The 22,219-nt window shown below is 38.1% G+C and overlaps 1 protein-coding gene across 4 annotated transcripts in view; it reads right to left on the minus strand.

Annotated features, from left to right (window-relative positions):
* Positions 1-235: 235 nt before the first annotated feature.
* lhfpl3 (LHFPL tetraspan subfamily member 3) overlaps positions 236-22,219 on the minus strand; it is a 57,111-nt gene continuing 35,127 nt past the window's right edge. For all 4 annotated transcript variants that reach the window (XM_077234118.1, XM_077234117.1, XM_077234119.1 and 1 more), the window contains 3 exons: positions 5,751-5,981; positions 4,127-4,160; positions 236-3,421 (listed from right to left, as the gene is read on the minus strand). In XM_077234118.1, the coding sequence (XP_077090233.1) occupies positions 4,144-4,160; positions 5,751-5,981 (248 nt within the window). In that variant the 3' untranslated portion in view covers positions 236-3,421; positions 4,127-4,143. The remainder of the gene's footprint in view (positions 3,422-4,126; positions 4,161-5,750; positions 5,982-22,219) is intronic.

Below are 22,219 nucleotides of genomic sequence, written 5' to 3' on the forward strand. Positions count from 1 at the left end.
TAGGCACGCAAGCTGCCTTGCCTATGTCTGCATGCTGTCCCAAAGCGTTTTAGATTGATTAAAAATTAAGGATAATTTGTGGCTTCAATATCTCGTGGAAAAGAGGTTTTCCCCATAGCGTAAGATATTACACAGTACGAGAGATACTCTCGTAAGAGAACGGCAGTTTAGAAAACACCTGATCATTGCGGATGTGGATGTTTTCACGAACTCTGCAATTCAGCACTCCAGTCAATTAAAGTCACGTCACGTTTATTTATATTGCACTTTATACAATAGATTGCTTTAAACCAAACAGCTTTACAATATTAAACATTAAAAACAGTGTTCAATTTCTACAATAAAGCAGATCTCTAGTGTTTTTCACTTGCAGACGTCTGACTTCAACGAACTCGCAAAGGAAATGATTTCCAAATCATAGAATGCGGAGTATCAGAGTCACACCTACCTATCACATCATCGCCACAAACCAATGGTGTTTACCAGCCAGAGTAAACTTCTCTGAAAAGTTTGCTTTGGTAAACTGGTTCGAACACAAAACGAATTTAGTTTTTGCCTGATTTTGTTCAAAATGACATTTTTTTGTTTGTTTTTTTAACATCCAAGCACAACATTACAATAAAAAATTAACTTAACTTACAGAGTTCGTACTTATTCCACCTGACTGCTGCAGATTCGCGGAGGTATGGAAATGCAAACATTGACAGACAGGTCAGACATTCTATTATTGCATTCGGACCGATTGCAATGATTGGAGGAAAAATGTTGGTCCTGAGACTTCAACAGAAGCCTTTTTTAATATTTAGACCACTTCTATTATTAATTGATATCAGGATGTGAAGAGAGCTTCAACTAGTATTGCAAAAAGTGTTTATGAAAAACATTGCCTACCCTACTTTTAAGTTATAATTCTACGAGACCCCTTTCCTACCCCTCTTCTACATCACTCGTCAAAAGCCACCACGCAAATTGAGCGGAGTAGCATTCACGTCTCACTGATCTACATTCACTGGTGACAGACAAGTAACGATAGTTTTTATTTTTTTACCCTAAGCTTCTGTGTTGTTTGTCAGTGCTGTCAAATTGCACAACAATAAAAATATCTACATAGAGCCAGCCTAAATTAGGCAATAGCCCTCCATTAAGCTTTACCACAAGCAAGCGAGACTGGCATTGTCATAAAATAGCATTGTGCAGGGTCAGAAATGCCAGCAAAATGAAAACAAATGCCCGCAAAATTCAAGATAGGGATTGTCACTGTACAAGATTTTGTCTTTTATATCACATGATATAGTTTAGCAGTTCACACCAGGAAAAGTGCAGTTTTCCCGAATATCACGCGATTGCAAATGTAATATTCATTTTAATACAACACTTCAATAAACAATAAGTTGATAATCATTTACATTTTTAAACACAGTAATGTCAGTAATTTTGACTGTTTATGCTTTATTTGACCAATGATATTGTTCCAAACAAAACAGAACAGTTCTGTCTCCCTGTTTCGTTCCTGAATAAATCAGTCAGTTTGAAAGAATCGTGAATTAATGATTCTTTGACTCGCTTATAAAGACTTGTCACCACGTACTGGGCTTAGTTTCATAGAAATGTATCATATATAGAAAAATATCATTTCAGTTTTTCCAACATTTCATATAGGCCTACAATCTCATAACATTACTCATGCAACTGTAATTGCAGTGTAAATACACCTAAATAATAATAGTATAATACATAGTCATTTCTGTACAACATTGATTTTGCTCGTTTACCAATTCCAACATAATGCCATATAAATGAAATATGTAATTGATTTAAAAAATATTCTACAAAATGTAACTAACTTAATTTTTATAGTAATTATGAAAGGGGTCCCGCTTGAGCACTTGCCCTTCAAAATTTCAGTGCATGGCCCTGCCAGGGGTGGCCAACACTTGCCTGGAAGTTTCTAGTAATCTCGAAGGCCTTGATTATCTGGTTCAGGTGTGTTCAATTTTAATTGGAGCTAAATTCTACAGGACAGGCGCCCTCAAAGAGCAGGATTGGACACCACTGATCTAGTGTGACAAAAATCAGATAAATGTGACTGCTTGTTCTTTACAAAAATGCTCAGAATAAAATATCTTTAGCAACACTTGTCTTGACTTTAGTCTGTAGAGGTAAAATCTTTATTCATTAATGTGGGTGAATTGTCTTTAATGAACTTTTATAGCTAATACATTTTAATGGTGTATTTACATCATTTTCTACATACAATATCTGACAAGACAGACACCCGATAAATAAAGCAAAACATCTTTTCTTTCACTTTTCTTACCCCTCAGAACTTCATCCAGTATCATCCAAACTCTTCAGCTGTCCAATTGTCCTGACATGAGTCCAGTGTTGGTGTTTGCTTTTTGAAGCCACATCCTCCAGGTATTTTCACGACATTTTCTTTTTGATAGGCATTCGTTTATCTTGGTGGGACAGAATGACTATACCAAGAGTACAAAACGGTACCAGCTGAGAACATCATTATTATGGCACACATAACTATACAGCACCAACACTGCCGAGAAGTAAATATTGAATTAGAGACATACAGAAATTCAACATATACACTCAATACATAATACTTAAAACACTCTCCTACTTCAGTATATACTTGGCTTGTGCACAATTACTAATGGCATAGAAGTCTGCCCCTAATTTTGACAATTTTTTTAAATATATTAACAGTGAGCTCTAACCTTCTGTTTACATACCCCTTTAAACAATGTTGGATAGCGTTGTGTTGAAATAACTGTACATTTGAAACCCGATAAATGATCTCTTGCGTGTAAATTGGCTCTCAGTAAAGTGGTCATGATTCAGTGTAGCTTTTTTTTTTTTTTTTCCAGGGCTGATAGTGACAGAGAGAAATACTAACAGGCTAGGAATGTCTGTTGCAGCTTTGTGCCAGAGTGTAATCCCACAATTCAAGCCTGTGATTGTTTTCTTCTATATTAGTATACTTGGAGAATTCAGTCAAATAGAACAGTGTTTACAGTAATTCTTAAATCCCAAAATATTAACATAATTATAATGCAGGCCTGAAGAAGAGGACACAACGTGAAATAACTTTTTTTTTTTAATTAATCCAAGTCAAAGTTGCTTCTAAATGGTGCATTAGCTGCCCTATCATGTTAGTAGCACAGAACACGGTAAATCAAACTAGGATAGGGATGGGATCCTTTATTTGCAATTCCAGGGAGTGAAGTGAAAAGAAGGGATATGGACAGAAAAGCAGTGAGTTCCCAACTCCATTCACCCTGTTTGCATCCTTTGCTTTAACGTTTTGTTTCAAACCGTTGCAGTCAGGCTTCCTGCCCTCAGGATGATGGGTAAAAGCTGGATTGTGATTTCACATAATGATTTTCCTTAAACGAGACAGAAACACCTGAAAACAGATAAAATGGATGTTTTACTGTAAATTCACAGCATTATGGATGAGAAATGCAAACATGAGAGCTAAATACAAGTTCACCCAAAAATGAAAATTCTGTCATTTACCCACCCACATCGTTCTAAACCTGTAAGACTATTGTCATTTTTTTGTCTATAACAACATTTGAACCCCATTGACTTTCACTGCATTGAGAGAAAAAAAATCCTTTATTTTGTGTAGCATAAAAGAAAAAAATAGTAAAAAAAAACATGATGTTAAGTAAATGATGTTGAAATTTTCAAAATCGAAACATTACAATTCGTCCCAGTACAACATAGAAAATAATATTACATCAAACCATTTAATGGGGTCTTGAAAGGGATAGTTCATCCAAAAATGAAAATTCTGTCATCATTTACTCACCCTCAAGTTGTTCCAAACCTGTATGAATTTATTTCTTCTGGCTGAGCACAGAAGAAGATATTTTGTATAATACGGGTAACCAAACAGTTTATGGGCCCCATTGACTTCCATAATATATAAACAATAAATACTATGGAAGTCAATGAGGCACATCAACTGTTTGGTTACCAACATTCTTCAAAAGTGTTAAAAGAAGAAAGAAATATACAGGTTTGGAACAATTTGAGGGTGAGTAAATGATGGCAGATTTTTCATTTTGGGTGAACTATCCCTTTAAAGTAATAGAGAACTCACCTGAGCGTATCTGACATCTATGCATTTCCACTCTCTGTTAAGAAAAAAAAAAGAGAAAAGTCCATCGAAATTAAAGCAAAAATCAGAGCTTAATTCCAAAGTAATTTCCAAATGCTTCTTTCACAGTTGATACATACATTAAATAGTCCTTTTGTTTGTAGTTTTCATACATAGCCAGCTGGGGGAAAATATAACCAGTAATTTCCACTAGATGGCACCAACACCATCATATGCCATCACAAAATATGCCATTACTAATTCTGTTTCTGCAGAATTATTAAGGAGAAGCGAATTGCTCATTCATCATTTAACAAACACCCTTAATCACCATTTGCAGTGTACAACTCGTCGGTTTCATAAAACCTTAACACATCCATAAGTCTCCTTCATTGCCAGTATGTATTATCAAAGATAATGGACCAGAGCTTCTTGGAAAAGGAGTCCATCTTTCATTTAAGTTCATTATATAAAGCTTTTTATAGTCCATATCCATAAACAGCGTTTCATTCCAGGTGTGCTGTTCAGCATAGCATGGGTTCCATCTGATGCAGTGCCTGTGATTAATATAGACGGTCTGACGGCAAGCTGTGTAAACAGTCATTAGTAATTCATGGCTGGGTCCAGAGCCCCAGGCTTCAATTAACCCCAGTCTATGCTAAATTCTACCTTTCTATCTTTCCTTCACTTACACGTTTCTTCTCATCTCATTCATTTTCACAGCTCTATCGTCTGATTCTCTCCTTAATGATCATCGCTCTGTCTTATTTTCTCAGGTTGGTTTGCCCTCGATTGATCTGGCTGACTGGCTGGCTCCATCTCGTAATGAATGAATTGGACCGACTGGCACAACAGCTGCACGTTATCATTTATGGGAAGAAATAGAGAATCCAGTGTGTAATTCTCAATTTTATGTAAATTATGCATTTTGTGATTATAATTAAATGATATGATGTCTGTGTATCTAAAATACATAAAATTAGCCAAGCCAATTCTGCATTCTTTCACACAGAAGAGTTTGATTATAAACTTCTGGTTCATTTTTTCCCTTTTCTTTTTTTAATCTTTCAAAATATTATTGAAGTTCATCTCATGTTACCATATTTGGTAATATTCACAATATTAACATGCAATTCCCTTAAATTTTGACACCATGTCTCTTAGCTTTGAGGCTACACTATATGACTGTGTACTCTTACAAGTTTACGAAATGAGCAGATAAACCTTTCCTGAAGAACAGACCAGAGATATTGATGACATCATTTTGTTTGCAGGGATGTATACAAATATTGTTCTAATACAACCGACACTGTAACTGTCTAACAATAGCAAGTAGAAGATCACGGTCTTCAACAGCGATAACACTTGGTTTTCACAACCAAATGGTGTTTTCATCAAAGGTACAACTCAGAAATTTCACGCATAATAAGAATTTTTCACGCCTACCCAGAATTAGTTTTAAGAGATATGAATTGTGTATAACCTCATTTTGTTCAACACTCTTTTTTTCAATTATTTTGGACAATAAGACAATTTTTAACTCAATTTGACAGAGATACCTCTGAAATGCAAACGGATATCCATCCCATGTTAAGACATCACAAAGACAAAATAATGTTAATCTTACTGTCTCCCAGCAGCTCCTCAGACATGAGTCCATCCTGCCTGTTGCCCAAAACGAAGGCCAGGAAAGAGAGAATAAGTGCGTCCAGGATGCCCATAATGGCCAGGATGTACGCCCAGCGCACTGAGCATGCTCCGATGGTGTATTTGTCCGTCCCTTCTCCGCACATCCTCTTCACCTCATCAGCATCCCATCCGTCAGGATATATCATGCAGCCCAACACCAGACACGTACCTGAGAGAGAAAGCAGGCATTTTGAATTCTCCAGGTAAAAATAGTTAGATGGATTTAATCTACAGCAGAATTGATTTCTGTACTCAAGTGATTTGATAGATGGCAGTTCTAGAGTGTAAGCTGGGGAACAAAATGAGCTCAGATGAAAGAAGTCATGGAAGTTTTGTTTGTTCGATTATGACATGGCTGACAGCTGAGATTAATGAGGAGAGAGGTACCGTAATACTGGGCAAGCCCATAATTTATTTTCACATTCATACACGCAAAGCTCACTCTGTTTACAGCTGCTATGAGTCATTTTTGCAACACTTGCATGCCATACAAAATTGCAAATTTAGCTTAATAGTTCGTTTTCTGAAGGAAATGTGAGTGATTCTTGCCAGTGTAAAACACACAGCCACAATGCTGCTGCTGTGGGTGGTGGCTATGCCTTGTTTTTTTACCAGAGATGGGGGACTCGAGTCACATGACTTGACTCGAGTTGCAAATTTAAGTAGGCTACTTTAGTAAAAAAAATCTCAATTAAGAAAATGATTTGACTTTGACTTGAGATCCAATGACTCGAGAGTTGACTTGACTTGAACTGTATGAACAATCGCCCATATAAGCCTACAGTAAATACATACAGTTTGTTTTAAACATGAGATTGACCCCCATGGCCTGTATTTTGTCACATGGGTGCCTGTTGGCCCAGGAGGATATACCTCGATTTAGATCTCAAAACACTGCACCTCACTTACCTTGGTATGCTGCAAATGTCTTAGTTTCAAATGTTATAAAATTTCATTAAATTTTTATATAAATCATCGCAACATCAATTGATGAACAAACTGAAAGCAACTGAACCATTGACGCCCGTCATCAGTTTCTGCGTGATTGGTGCACAAGAACAGAAAAAAACATACAAAAACATCTTCCAGCATCGTTTCTTTTTGGATATAAACACTAGAAATTGACCATATTCATACAAGAAGATTTGCTGTAAGCATATTAACCTGCAAGGGATATCGGACACGACCATCACAACCTCGAACTTCATTCAACACGTCTAAAAGTAAGCAATGGCTTGTTGTTTAACCTGTTTGTTGTAGTTAATTTGACTAACGTTAAATCTAGAGAGAACAGTGGTCAAAACAACATGCATCTTTATACAAAAATATGTTTTCAAATGTAGCTTAAGGCTGTCAATAGCTTTAAATGATAATAATTAATGATGGCGTGCATACATTCACACAGACATTTGCCACAGTTTCTTTCAAATCATGCATTAAAGCCAAATATGTCGCTCTTTCCAATGACGAAAAACAACATAGACAACTGTTGAAGGTGCTATATATAGCTTTTCTTCTAAAATTAATCATTTTTTATTGCCTGTGTGTGAAGGGGTTGTAATCACACATTACAATGATCCACTTGTCGGGTTTTGCTATTACCTCTGAAGGCTAGTATTCCTATTTCTATGTGAAGGCTCCGGGTCGGATTTACCGCGAAATCCATCGGATTTGAGGTGCATGCGCGCTCCCGAGCCTCTCTCCTTTTCATATACAGCCAATATATACACTGATATATACAAAGTCTGATTCCTGATAACACCAAAAGACGACCTGCCTCCAGCACAACACAGACTCCAACGCAAACTCCAGATAAATATAAAAAACAAAAAAAAGTTGTATCTGCTGAAGCTCGTCAGCCCAAACGTGAATCGGATCAACTTCGGACGAAAACACGGATCAACATCGGCAGAGCGTTTGAATTATGGAGAGACCTCCGCTTTGTTTTAGGTATAGGTATATATTTAGGTATAAAAACAGACCCGGAGTTGGCTTTCATCCCTATCGTGATGCTTTCTCCGGTGTGTTGAAAGTCTCAGTGTGGCCGGTACCATGAGTGCTTCCTCTTGAGTTCGAGCACGCGCACGAGCGCTCTTGTTAAAATTGGTTGCAATCTGAAACATCACCGCTAGAGGCCGTTAAAAACTACACATAGCCCCTTTAATGATGTTTTGTCGTGTTTTATGTTTGTCTTGAAGCAGGGTCAGATATCAGGAGGTTGGGGGTCAAAATGCCAGCAGAATTATTGTGCATCCAAAATTCAAGATGTGGTGGAAAAAATGACCCTAGTAGGAGTTATTTTTATATTTATAACATATGATATTAAAAAATATTTCCAGAATATTGGTGCGATTGCAAATGTGATAATGATTGTATACAATAGTTCAGTAAACAACGAGTGGCTAATAGTTCCAGATTGAATCTGCCGTTTTGAACTGATCAGTTGAATCATTTTGAATATTATATTATATATATTATATATATAAGTCCATGATATATATATATATATATATACACATATGAATATAATATATATTATATTCATACAGTAGGAATATTATTAAATATTACGATATAAATGTATAAGAAAGGTAATCCTTTCTGAGGAAAAAATAAATAAGGTTGAGGCCAATATAAACATACTTTTTTTCTGTTTGGTATTGTAACTTGACTTTGACTTGAATTGACCCTTAGCAGGACTAGACTTGACTTGCTTGTAGTGAACCACTGACTTGACTTGGTTGTGTGTACTGTGACTTAGATTTGGTTGAGACTTGATGGTAGGGACTTGAGACTTAGTTGTGACTTGAACAAGTGTGACCACCTCTGTTTTTTACTGGCCCAAGTAAAAAGACTTGATTTCAAGGTCTCCATTATATTCTGGTCCCTAGATCCCCCCCCCTGAAAAGTCTGATTCCTTGTCCACCATTGTTCAGGAAGTCCTGCGTTAAAGGGTTGATTCAGGTGTGTTTGTTAAGGAAGATTTTGTACTGTTGATGTGCTGCCAGGAACAGAGTTGAGAAACACTTGTCTAGCTACAGTTTGTGACCGCTCATGAGTTGCGTTACCCTTCCATTACTACATATTTCACCTGACAAGTAATAGATCTGACCTCAGATCAACAGCAGCTGTGGGCGCCTACAGCATCCCTGATGAATTGATAATAGAAAACTGAAATTTTCAGGAGTATCAGACAGGGCCTAGTCATGGTAAATCCTGGAAGACATAGTGCTGAGAAAGGTGAATACTGCATGTGCCAGGTTTGATGCATTGATAGTTTTCTGCAGGAACAATCCGTTACACAAGAGGAAGCAAATAATGGCATCAGGGCTTCTCTTCAGTTACATGACAAAAGATTTAATGTGCGTTCACGCCATGTCGTAATTACCGAAATGATTTTGAAATAAATCATATAAAATCCTTCACATGCTTGTAGAACTTGTAATAGCAAAGTGTGAACTCGTAATTTTCTGAGAGCTATGAGTTGTACAATGTTGCCGCTGTACCATCTGACCACTGCAGATATAAGGTGTGTTCGTCTTGAAGCGACACTGTGCAGCCCCCCGATTGGTGTATGACATCAAAGTACCACGAGAGCGATTTGAAAGCAAGCTTACGGTAATTATGACATGGCGTGAACGCAGCATTTGATGCTAGGCTTAATCGTACATAGAAGACAGACGCCACAATGGGATTTATTTTTGAGACCTGACTTTAAGTTGGGGATGTGTTAAAGAAGTATTGGGTGCAGTTGAGTACAAACATTGTGGGTAACACTGGGGCACCCTCCCAAATGACACCCTAAACACTCGCAGTCTTTCTACAAGTCCACAATTTTGTGCCATAACGCAGCTTCGACTGTCGGGAAGAAGTCTGCTGCGGAGCTCGCTTCAGTCCGGACTTGGCAAAAGTGGGCATCGAAGGCACATATCGACCGCAAAGGGGTTCGCGAGCACCCTTTTGAAATCTAAAATATAGAACACCCTGCGGTCTCAGGGACTTGACTGAAACACATACGGCGGCAGCCATTTTTAAGTTCACAAGACAAAAAGTGCATGAAGTGTGCCATTTGGGACAGGGCCACTGTCACCTCACATCAAGAAGCCCCCAGTTAGTCTCGGAGTTTAAGTTTTGGTGTGGCCGTGGATATTTTCTGGGTGCTCCGGTTTCCCCCTCAATAAAAAAAAGGAATGCAGGACAGGTGAATTGGAGACAATAAATTGCCTGTGAGTGTGAGAGTCAGTTAGCCCTGCAATGGACTATGCCAGTTGCCGTAGGCAAGGACACACCCAGGATTGTCCTGGGGTCTCCAATCCTGCTCCTAGAGTCCTGCAGAGTTTATCTCCAACACACCTAGCTGTGAGTTTGACTCATTTAGCTAGTTTATGAGGCGACAGTCTTCTTTGACTAAGCTACTGTTCCCATCATTTTCTGTGGCAATGAGAAAATGGTGAATAAACAAAGCATCGGTTACATCTTTTGCTTTTCATTATGTGGCTTTAGTGACAAAAAGCTTCCTGCCATTGCAAGAAAGTGAAAAGAGAAAGAAACTATGAAATTGCACAACTGTTTATTACGACCAAAATCTCTTAAATGCACTTCATGTAGTAATTACAACGTCAGAAACCATAAAAAAGAACTTCCCAGCAGGACTTGAAAGCAGCATATCTGGTTGAATGGAAGACAGTTTTACATTTACATTTTATCATTTAGCAGATGCTTTTATCCAGTGACTTACAAATTAGGAGGACAGTAGAAGCAATCAAACCAAATGTTTTAGCACATTCAAAAAAAAAAAAAAGAAAAGAAAAGAAAAAGAAACTTAAACAGGTGCGAGTAGGAAGAAAAGTGGTATTATCAGGGTTAGAAAAGCTCACATACGGATCCTGCCAAACGAATCGGGCATGATTAACACGTCCTATTTTTCTGTCACACATTTTGCTATTCCAAAAAATCGCTAGATAAATGAACAGTCACTAAAAGCCTTTCCCTACATCCTATACCTCTCTTGCTTTAATCTATTGGCTTGTGTGTCTTAAAAGCAAAACTTCAAAAGACATTCATCATAATTATACTAATAGCCATCAGCAGACTAATTGTAATCACATTAAAGCTGAGAGCCAATCACCCGCATCCCTGCGTCCACAGTTTATTTTCACTGCAGTCACTCTAGTGGGTTCACAGGTTTCTCCTTGGGACTTTTTATGGCAGTGCAACTAAGGCTGTCACTCGTGTAACCAGCCGTCCTGTATTCGTGATTGTCTAAGAAGTTCTTATGGTTGTTATTCCTATCCAGGTGTGACAAGGCAAGTTTTCAAGTAATTTGCACACTGAAATTGAAAATGCCGGTCTACGCAACACTATCACAACCATGTAGAACATATTAGATGTTTAATCCGAGCAGGATTTTGGACCATTGCGATTTCATTGAAATAGAATATATATATATATATATATATTTCCCCCATGCCTTCTAACGACTTCTGTCAACTTCGGACTATCAGTGGTGCAAGTTTGAACGAGAACCACAGTTTTTTTTTTTTTACCACAGATGAGGCCTTGTCCACACTATTATGTTTTCGTTTGAAAACGCATGTTTTTCTCTTCATTTTTGCCTTCCGTCCACTGAGACAGCGTTTTTGTCCTGCAAAGCTTTTTGAAAACGCTTTCCCAAGTGCATAAATTTGAAAACACTGTTTTCGCGTTGCAGTGTGGACTGTGAAAATGGAGGTATTTGAAAACGATGACGCATGTCAAGTGATGCATATTGAACCTATAAATACATGTTTGTTTATACCGCTATTTTTTGTGCCTGTTGTGTGCCATTCACTTTCGCATTGTTGCTAAAGGTATGTTACTTTGTACACTCTTCATATCAAAGTCCTGTAAAGATGACAGAAAATGTAGGCTACACGCAATTGCTGTCCTGCAGCAAAACACGAGAGCAGTTGCGTTTTAGACCAACCATATAATTGTGACCTGGACACATCAATGAATGGTAAGATATTTTGCTAAATAAAATGATCCTGCCAAAAGAATAGCATGAGAACTTTATATAATTTTTGTCTCTTCCGTCTGTATCATCTCAGTGAGCTTTTATGAGGCTTTACGCATGCATGCGCAGTGAGGTGAATTTAGCATTTTCCGACGTTTCAGTGTGGATGAGAAACTTATGGAAAACGCTTGAAAACTAGTGTGGACGGAGAGCGTTTTGAGAAGAAAACGCTGATTTCAAATGTATCCGGGTTATCGTAGACGTAGCCGAAGTGTTTAGGAAACTTGTTTAGAAACAGTTGTTTTAGCGTAGAACTAAAGATTGCTGAGTGTATTGCTTTAAAACTGACCGTATTCATGGACACAGACGCACGTTATGTGGGAAATGCTTATAAATAATTGAAAACATCAGCATTTTCTCTCATTACACATTCTCTTCAGAGCCTGCAGCACTGCACCACACACATATACTAATGAAGAGGAGCTCTTCAGCTAAACCTTTCAATGTTATCGAAGAGACACACACAACTGAGCTCTGATAATGAGCTGTCCTTATCTCAACCATCTTATGAAAGACAAGTTGTCTTTTTCATCCCATTTTCTCTTATTTGTATGTAATAGATGCAGCAGAATAGATTATGAAAAAGGCAACCTCGTGGTTCTGTACCATCGCTAGCTCTTTTCTAATAGATTCGACTGCGGTTGCATTGTGAGGGCTTTGATTTTGCTGGCAGCGAGCACTCATGCTGCATCTGGGTCAATGAGAGTGCTCTGAATGCAGATGCTGAGAGTGTCACATCCGAGATGTGTTTGTAGATAGAGGCTATAAATAAACACGGAGGATTCTGCGTGTGAGAGAACATGCTTCCGCAAGGAAAGATACATTTGTGATAGCCTTCTCCGCACCCTTAGTCTTTCCTCTTCTCTGCATGTCTATTTTTTCATGCTATCCTGTAATCTCAGCCAACGATTTATTTATGAAGCCCCTTGCAGGGAGGATTAGGTGGTGTCCAGAACACAGGGTGTTAAAATATACAGGCTGTACCTTTTAGAAATTATTCACCCAGACATTTATGCACCTTCATGTCTTTCCAATCTCATACGGGAAGGGGGAAATGTAGTTTCCAAGAGGAGATGTTTTGAAGAATGCTCATGCTGCTCTTTTCCATGCAATGGAAATTTCCATAAATGTAGTCTATATCCGTGGTTCCCAACCTTTTTCCAGGAGACCCCTATTTTAACATCTAAAATCTTTCAAAATTGTACCTGACCCGAGTTCATTAAAGAATCTCTTTAGAAGAGAATTTGTCTTAACATCCAAGAGCTCATCCTCTGCTCCTAAATAATCCACGTCCTCCTCCTTTGTGGTGATTGGATCCATTACCCATGTGCATTTAGGAACAGTTCGATGACGTAAACTCTTTGCTCAAGGATTTAGGTAAATTTTCCTCAGCCTTTTTCAGAAGAGATGGAAAGCGTTTTACACCCCATTACATCAGTTTACTCTTTATGAATTCCACTTTATGCACAAATGCATCAATGCTTTCATTGGATTCCAGCTTGCTTCCATTCGCGCTCTTCGTGTACTTGTTTGTTTCTTATAGACTGAAAATATCAGTAGGAATGATGTTCTAAAAAGAAATTAATTGGCCATTTCCTTCAATTATTTCTTGTTGTTCAGTCTCAGGAACTCCTTTATTTTTCTTTCAGTTCAATTAAACAAGTTAGCTCTTGGCCCCTTGATAGCCAGCGCACTTCAGTATGAAGGAGGATGGTCTGGTGTGTGCCTTATCTTCACATGTGTTTGTTCACCGGATGGGCTTAAATAAAGCTGATGACTTTTACAACTGTCTGAGTCTTTGGCTGAATCCAAAATCGTAATCGGTTGTACACTCGTTATTTTAGTGCAATGTGGGATTGAATAAGTGCACTCAATAACATCCACTATCGTTTCGGACACCACTACAAATGGCTGTCCCCTCAAATAGTGCCCTATTTGGTGGTATAGGGGGCGATTTTGGATTTAGCCTTTTTTTATTAATCTCAATACAAAGATGTTTGTTAGCCAGGGCTCGACAGTGGTAAATCACACAGTGAAACATCTGGTCTACTTTCAAGATACCTTTATATGGTTATCTGTGATTTTGGGAGCTAGATAGCCCCAGTCTCCATTCACTTTCATTGTATGAAAAAAAGAAGACTGGACACTGTAAATATGAACATTCACCTAAATATCTGCTTTTTTGTTGTATGGGTAAAAAAAAAAAAAATATATATATATATATATACATTTGGAATGACATGAGGGTTACAGAATTTTCATTGTTGGGTGAACTATTTCTTAATATGTACTCAACCTTACATTTGTATACAAGTTAGCAGTGAAGGATAGAAGAAAAGTCGACTTGGCATTTGTTTGAAAATGTCTTTACATCCCACCAATGGGAGGAGAAGAAAGAAGCACCAAAGACGATATGGGAAGGAGACCAGATGGATGGAGAGAGGAGAAGATAATGCAAGGTTGAAAGACTTCAAGTCTCTCCTCGCCTCTTTCTTGCTAAGCTGCCGTTGTTTGCTGCTTAATGTATTGTCAAGGCAGGAATTGAGTAGAGCCTCGGGGTTTGTTTCATCCTGAGAATGGCAGCTTATTGTTTTTCCTTGCAGTAAAGGTTTTAAGTGGTGGGAAAGCATAGAAGTAAAAGAAAAAGAGTGATACAGAGATGCACTCCAGTGCATCCATGGTAATGTAAAACTCTGTGCTTCAGCAGTGAGACACTAGCTCTTCTCTAAAACCTAGTGTGCTGCCTACCTATAGACAACATTTTAGGACACCAGTGCTCCTCACGCTGTTCTAAAAGGTAGACAGCAACATTATGTTGCCTTACAAAATACTATGAGATGTGTTATTTAACACACCTGATTCATAGCATCGGCCCGTTAGGAGAGAGCTCCATCAACTGAACTGAGTGTCCGATAAGAGAGCGGCGGTTTCCCAAGACCAGGATTGAAGACCACAGTATTGGAGCATAGTATTGTTAGCTTAGCAACATGCTAACATCAAACTTTGCTGGAATTAATTATATAAGTTGCTGTCTTTGTAGAACATTTGAAATCATTCACTAATGAGGTTGCATTTATACAGTTCGGAAGCTGCCTAATAGTAGAGAACAAAGTAGCTCACTCGGATTTTGAAGAGAGCTAAAAACACACATTTCACACTAGCACTTTTGGAGCTAGTTTGATGTCAGAATCCGGTTTTTTTGATGATGTGAACGCTGTTTTCCGAACTCGGTTGGCCAAACCATTCCCAAATCCCAGTTTGCTACTGATATGAACACAATTGTACTAAATCACAGAAGTGAACATTTATTGATGATGTATGATTTGGTAAAACTGTGTTTGTTGTGTGTTTTCACCTTAATTTCTTGACAAGAAAAACTGACATGCTGCAAGCTGAGAGAATGTATAGAGTATCTCATTTCTGCTTGCCTTCAGCTGAAATGCACTCTTGAGTTCTATAGAACAATTGCAGTATATAGGCAGCATATTAAATGCAAGTGCCATTATAAAACCAAAGTAAAAAAAAAAAAGTGAGGTGAGCAACACTAAGTATTTTGCTATCGCTTTGATGATAAAACGTATCGGGGTTCAGAATAAAAAATACAGAGTGAACACAATCCACAATACAACCTGAACTTGGGTTCGGAACAAGCAATCAAAGCACCCTTAAATTCACACAGACAAACGCAATACTGGGTGGTAAAAGTTTGCATACCGCAAACTACTTTAGCTTATGTACAACATTTATACATATCCAAGAACTCTGAATTGATTAATTTCAATCCATTTTTACAGCTTGGCACTGAATGTGTCTCATCACGTTGATGGAAATGCGTCAGTGGGAGTGCTGCAGAATCAATGCCTCTCTGTTACGGACATTGTGGGAGATTTGTTGGCGCTCCCTTGGGCGACAAGGTAAGTAGTAAAAATGATTGAAGATTCAATTTACAGGCCAGTGTCTCCCTGGGATGGTTGGTTTTAAGCAGCGGGAGCTTGTATCAAAGCTTATGTAGGGATCTCTGAGATATAAAATCATCAACACTGGCTAAATACTAGGGGTGTAACGATACACAAAACTGACGGTTCGGTTCTTCCCACGGTTTTGACGTCTTGGTTCGGTGCGGTGCGGTGGGGTTTAGAAAGCTAAAGTTGCTTTTGTTTTTTTTAAACGGCGGTTTAATGAAAAAATTGTGTCTTTGTCTTTAAAATAATTCAATTAGAATTAAATCTATCTATCTATCTATCTATCTATCTATCTATCTATCTATCTATACTTTTGCCAGTCTATTTATGTCCATTACCCTATTCGTTCACCTCATCATGTAGGCATCTGTATAGATGCAAGCTGTGCTTTCACGCATAACTGACGCAAGACAAATTTGGGTTCAGCCAGCTTCAGACAAACATCTGTCTGTGACTATGTGAATTAAAGCCTGGACTCCAAATGATGTGCCTCTCTGCTTTGACAGTGGCATATGTTGCATATCACAGGCTTGCATTTTCAACCTCAGACAACGGCTTCCACTGTGGATTATTTCAGAACTAGGTTTCGCTAAGAGTTTTTGGTCTGCAGTGGAGTATACAGTATTACTGTAGACAAATTAAATGTTTAAAATGGAACATGGTCCAGCTGCATACTGCGGAGTATACACTGTGTGAAACTGCACACATTACATTTTAAAGTGTGCCGCATGACCTCACTTATTAAATTCATGTTAAATATTACATTAATTGAGTAGATGAAATCCAGTAGTCAACTTGGTCCTTTTACATTTTGAGTAAAACATATTTTTTGGCATTCAGATGGAATAATGGTACAAATAGGAAATGCTAAAAATCAGGGCTGATAAGCATCATTATACTGGGTATGGAGGGTCAAGTCAAGCTCATTGTATTGTAAAATATAGGATACAGCAAATTACCAAACAGTATGTATACAGTGTGAAACTGTAAGAGTAGAACTAAAGTATGATATTGTAGACATATCCAATATATTGTACACATACATTTTTAACTTAATTTTAATTGCAGTGCTATAAAAATTTTAATAGTTAAATAACCCCTTTTAAAATGGCAAAAAGAAACAAGAAAATGTGTTACAATGCTGCCTCTGAATTAAGACTGCATAAAAATAAAGGGGCTCTGAGAAAAGTCTAAGAGATGCGGCTGAGTTATTATTCACGCCGCAACTGAGAGTCGGCTCTGAACACGCGCCAGTTCTTTGGAGTGAGTTGCGTTGTCATGGAGATGCTCTCAGTCTTGTGAGGTGTTTGATAAGTGATGGGTGTGTTATTGACTGCATTGCTCCTTAACTCTGCCCTCCCAGGCAAACCAGGCCTGTCAGTGTAGCACAACTGACACAGAAAGCTCTTTTATCCTACCTGCTGTCCCTTTGGCTATTTTCGGAAAGCAAACTACCATACTACTCTTACTTTTTCTGCATTATAAAGTATGCATACTGTGCACATATGCCAATTTTCTGTATGCATGAAACACCCAGATGCCATCTGCGTTTGTCAGAATGTGCAATATACTACCACCACATGCTGTGCCCAAAGCTTGATAGCAGTATTATTCTACGTTCTAAGATTTGTTTGTTTAGAGGCAATTCTAAAACAGCAATGCATGTATGATTTGCAGATAAAACATTCCAAATATGCAAGGAAACAATCTAAGTGAAGAAAGGCAGACGATAAATATATTTCATTTAATACAGAATTACAGATTTATTTATTTATTAAAAACGACTACTAAACACAATAATGGATTAGCTAGCTACACATTTAATGCTTATTAGAATATTATATTGCTTACTATTTACTACTGCATACTATTCACTGAATACTGTTAAATATTTTAGCTTGTGAAACCAAATGCGTTATGCAACAATAAATGTTTTGTAGTATGCAACATTGCTGTCACATGCCACATTTACTGACGATTTATCATGTCGGAAATAAAGTCAAACAAACAAATATTCAAACAAATCAAAACCAAAAATATATATATTGTTTATAGTATCCCAAAAAATATTTTGATGAATTTTGATTGGATTGCAATTTTTTTTAATTGAATTACACATTTTTTGCAAAAAGTTTAACTAAAATGCAAAAGAATGTTTTGGTATGTTAACAAGGCAACAATACTAAAAACAGACGACAAACAATCCCTGTTCACATGGAACTGCTGAAATAATGACTACATTTACAGGCTGCATTATGCATGCCAGGCCAGTAGTTGGCGATATCATTTTGTCAAGAATCACCCCCAAACAGGTAATATGCATGTGATTTGTTGTTTACATGGAGACGGTAAAGGCATCGTTTTCAAAACCCTGCACTTTGAAACACGTTTTCAAAAGCTTGCATTTTCAGGCCCCCAACACTGTTGTTGTGTAAAAGAATGGGCGAAGCCCATAAAAAGTTTACCGTTTTCAATTGAAAACAGTCGTGTAAACATACCCTTTCTTTCCATTTAAATAAACATGCAATGCAGTAAGGTCATGTGACAATAACGTAGCATACTACTGTTTAAAACATTTATCATGGAAAAATGCTTATTGTTTAACATGCTATTTCTAAAATATCAGTATACACTATATACAGTGCAATATTCAGTAAGCAGTACACTAATATTCCATTCCAAAAATAGCATATTTCTCTTTGTATGCTCTATGCATTATTGCAATTTATGTACATAATAGTACAAATCTACCCATATGTCCAAAAATACAGTGGATTATGCTTAACTTCTTGTTCACATGTAACCTCATTACCCCAGTGCAGGAGACTACATATCCCATAATTCTTTGGGGGCGGTGGAATAGTAAAGGTGATTGGGAACATGTGGTCCAATTAATTACTGGCGAACACAAGCACACACGCCAAGAGTAGGCGGAAACTAAACAAGCGTGCCAAAATACAGATTTAACGAGAGGAGAGAGAGACGCTAACACTATGAGCTCTACAGGACACGCATCAAGCCTTTAACAAACAGTAAGAAAAAGCAAACAGATTAAGAGAAAAATCCTCTTTTATCGTTCTGATGCACTTATTTCAACCACACAAGCCGGATTGGCATAGCAAGCCTATTTGGCTAGCGACCAGCATGTTGTGTGTGTATTTGGCAGAATCATGCAATACTATACGATGACGGTTTCCTCTTCCCAGTTGGAAACCAATAAGTTTTGAATCAGAGCCCCAAGTATGTGAGATTATTTAGCCCTGTCAAGTGCTCATTGAGGTGTCCGTGTGATGCTCGGTGTGTCCTGCCAAACGCAGTCCCCATCTTCACTGCTTTGACAGACACTAGCTTTGCTTCCTTCTCTGCGTGCTGTTGTATTAACACAGCTCATCTAAATTCAGAGATTATCTCTTTCTCTCAGGTTTCCCAGACTCTGTGACTGCACTCAGAGGAGGGAGTGTTTCTTTGAATATTCTAAGGGTGTCCTCTTTTCTTTCTCCGTGTGAGCTTGAGCGTTTGAAGTTGGCTGATGGGATTGTTTTAATATTCCTCAGATGTGGCGCAGAGCCTAAGAACGTTTTATCCTCGCTGCACTGTGCTGCAATTGGTGTGCGCTGGCCCGGTCTCTCAGATTAGATCCTCTACTACGGGAGCAGAGAGGGCTGATCAATGCGAGCCACGTTTATATATATATATATATATTGTAATGACCTGGCAGTCAGCGCTAGCAGCTGGGTGCATTATGGGTAATTGTTTTATTGGGAGTTCATTTATGTGTTATTACAGTAAGATCTTTAAGTTTTTGTAATAGTAAAGTTATGTGTGTTAATGTTCAAGTTAGATCAGATGTTATTGGTCCATTTACTGCCTAATGTAAAAATGTGTCTCTCACCGTCATGGAGAGAGATGTGTAAGGCAATAGGGCCTTGCCTGAGTAGTTCTTTCTGTGTTCTGAATTAAAAGAAGGAAAAGACAGTGTTACTGCCTCCTGTTGGTTTGTTTAACCAATCCTCCACCTGTAGAAACACTCTCGGTCGTGCGGCGTATGGGACATGAGTGTTTTTATCTCCTGTTAGGAATTAGCTTAGAAAAAGTGTAAATAGCATAATTTAGCTTCGGTTAGACTCACGTTTTATTTGATAACTACCAGTTATTACAATATATATATATATATATATATATATATATATCCTTCCTGTCTCCCTGTAACACTGTCTTAGGTGTCTTACATTACAGACATTGTATTGCTCTGTTCACATCTGCAGCCCTCATGCCTCCTGCAGCAGGACTATGGCATCATGTTCAAACAGATGATCAGGAACCCTGGACATCTCTCTCCTGGTGTTCTGTCAGTAGAACATCTTAATTGTCTTCTTTCTGTAAACTGTTGGGCCTGGTTTCACAGACAGGGCTTAGATTAAGCCAGGATTAGGCCTTTTTACGAAATTTAAGTAGACATTTAAGACATTTTACTTTTATAAACATGTCTTAGAAAAGAAAACATTACTGGTTGAGACAAAACAATGACATTGACATATTTTAAATATGTCAGTTCAAGTTGCTTTTAGTTAAAACAGTTCAAATATGCATTTTAGTCTGGGACTATCTTAAAGGGATAGTTCACCCAAAAATGAAAATTCTGTCAGTATTTACTCACCCTCATGTTGTTCCAACCCCGTAAGACCTTCGTTCATCTTCGGAACACGAATTAAAGGGGTCATATAATGGTACATGCACTTTTTCAAGTTTATTGTACTGAAATGTGTGTTGGCAGTGCCTGTACACAACCATCATATAATGATAAAATCTATCCAGTGTTTTTGTTTGAATCTCCTTATGTTTTCCCCTGCCCCAAATTGAGCCGTTCGATTTTGTGACGTCACTAAATCGGACGCCCATCCCACGATTTTTGATTGACAGCAGCGTTTCAACAGATCCCTGCCCTGAGCGAGCTGTCAGTCATCATAGTCCGTCATTGTTGATACGCTGGAGCAGAATGGCGTCCAAGCGATTGTGGTGTTCTGTTCTTGGGTGTAATAACGTACACAGCAGTAATTTTGATGTTTCTAAATCCGAACCGCTGAACACACAGTGGCTGAGTTTTGTTTTCGAAGGGAATATTCCCCACGAGCAACGTCAATGCTTTCATGTTTGCACGATTCGCAAATCTTTTCTCACCAGACTGCTTTATTAACGAAGGAAGTAACTTATAAAGCTGATTTTGATAAGAAGCTGCTCCTGAAAAAAGAATCGTTACTAACTATTCATGTCTCCCTGCTGAACCTCCAGAAAAAGTAAGTGTAAAATTTTATCAACCTTTATATTAATCTTTGCAAATCGTTTCATGATGAATGCGGCTAAGGTTTACACTCAGGGTACATACCGGCATGTTTTCTATGTACGACGTTCTCAATATAATTCATAATCCTACGTTTATAATGAACAACGCGTTATGATTATTGTGTTATTACAAACTGAGTACATATAACTTACATCAGTAAACACATAGCGTTCGTTCATCTCACTAAGTTACTCTACCCTGCCAGTACACAAAGATAGATCAAAGTGACAATATAATAACCAACCATTCAGAAACGTCATGTTCGAGCCTTAATTGTCGAACTTCTTCGGGCCGTCATCTTGTTCCGACTCCGGTTCAAACTGATACGGTTGCACAGATGTGTCCTTCTCAGAGACTCCCGCTGCCATTTTTTTCCTATACCCTCAACTGTTGTCAAGGAAACACTCCACGTGCGGTGTGGTCAAAACACTGTTATGAACGCCCGCAGAACAGAGGGGCGGAGTGAGCGAAGCTCATTATCATTTAAAGGCATATGCACTGAAATGGGGTGCTGAAAACAGAGCTGTTTTTGACCAGGTAAAATTAGTGTTTTCTTACAATACCAACGAAAATTTTTAATTAAAGTATATTACAAACTTTTCATTTAGACCCTAAAGAATCAAATTAACTTGTATGAAAATGGCATTATATGACCCCTTTAAGATATTTTTGATGAAATCTGAGAGCTGGATCACTCCTCCATAGGCTTCAAAAGGATTGAAACTTGCCGGCCCCGAAAAGTTATTAAAGACATCGTTAAAATAGTCCAAGTGACTACAGTGGCTCAATCTTAAGTTTATCAAGCAACGGGAATACTTTTTGTGCGCAAAAAAAAAAACAACAACTTTATTTCAACTATTCATTTCCTTCTCTGTTGGCCTCTAGTCAGTTAGCGTAGTATGATTGCGTAGAGCTACGTCACACGTAGGCTCACTACTGGCCGACTGGCTGGTCATGTTGGTGATGCGTGTGACGTACAACAACAGAAGCTTACGCTTTTACACTAGTGAACTGACTCGAGGCCCACAGAGAAGGAAATTAATAGTTGA

Source organism: Siphateles boraxobius, unplaced genomic scaffold, assembly GCF_051911475.1.
Source record: "Siphateles boraxobius isolate OS27281-9 unplaced genomic scaffold, OSU_SipBor_1 19, whole genome shotgun sequence".
NCBI lineage: Eukaryota > Metazoa > Chordata > Actinopteri > Cypriniformes > Leuciscidae > Siphateles > Siphateles boraxobius.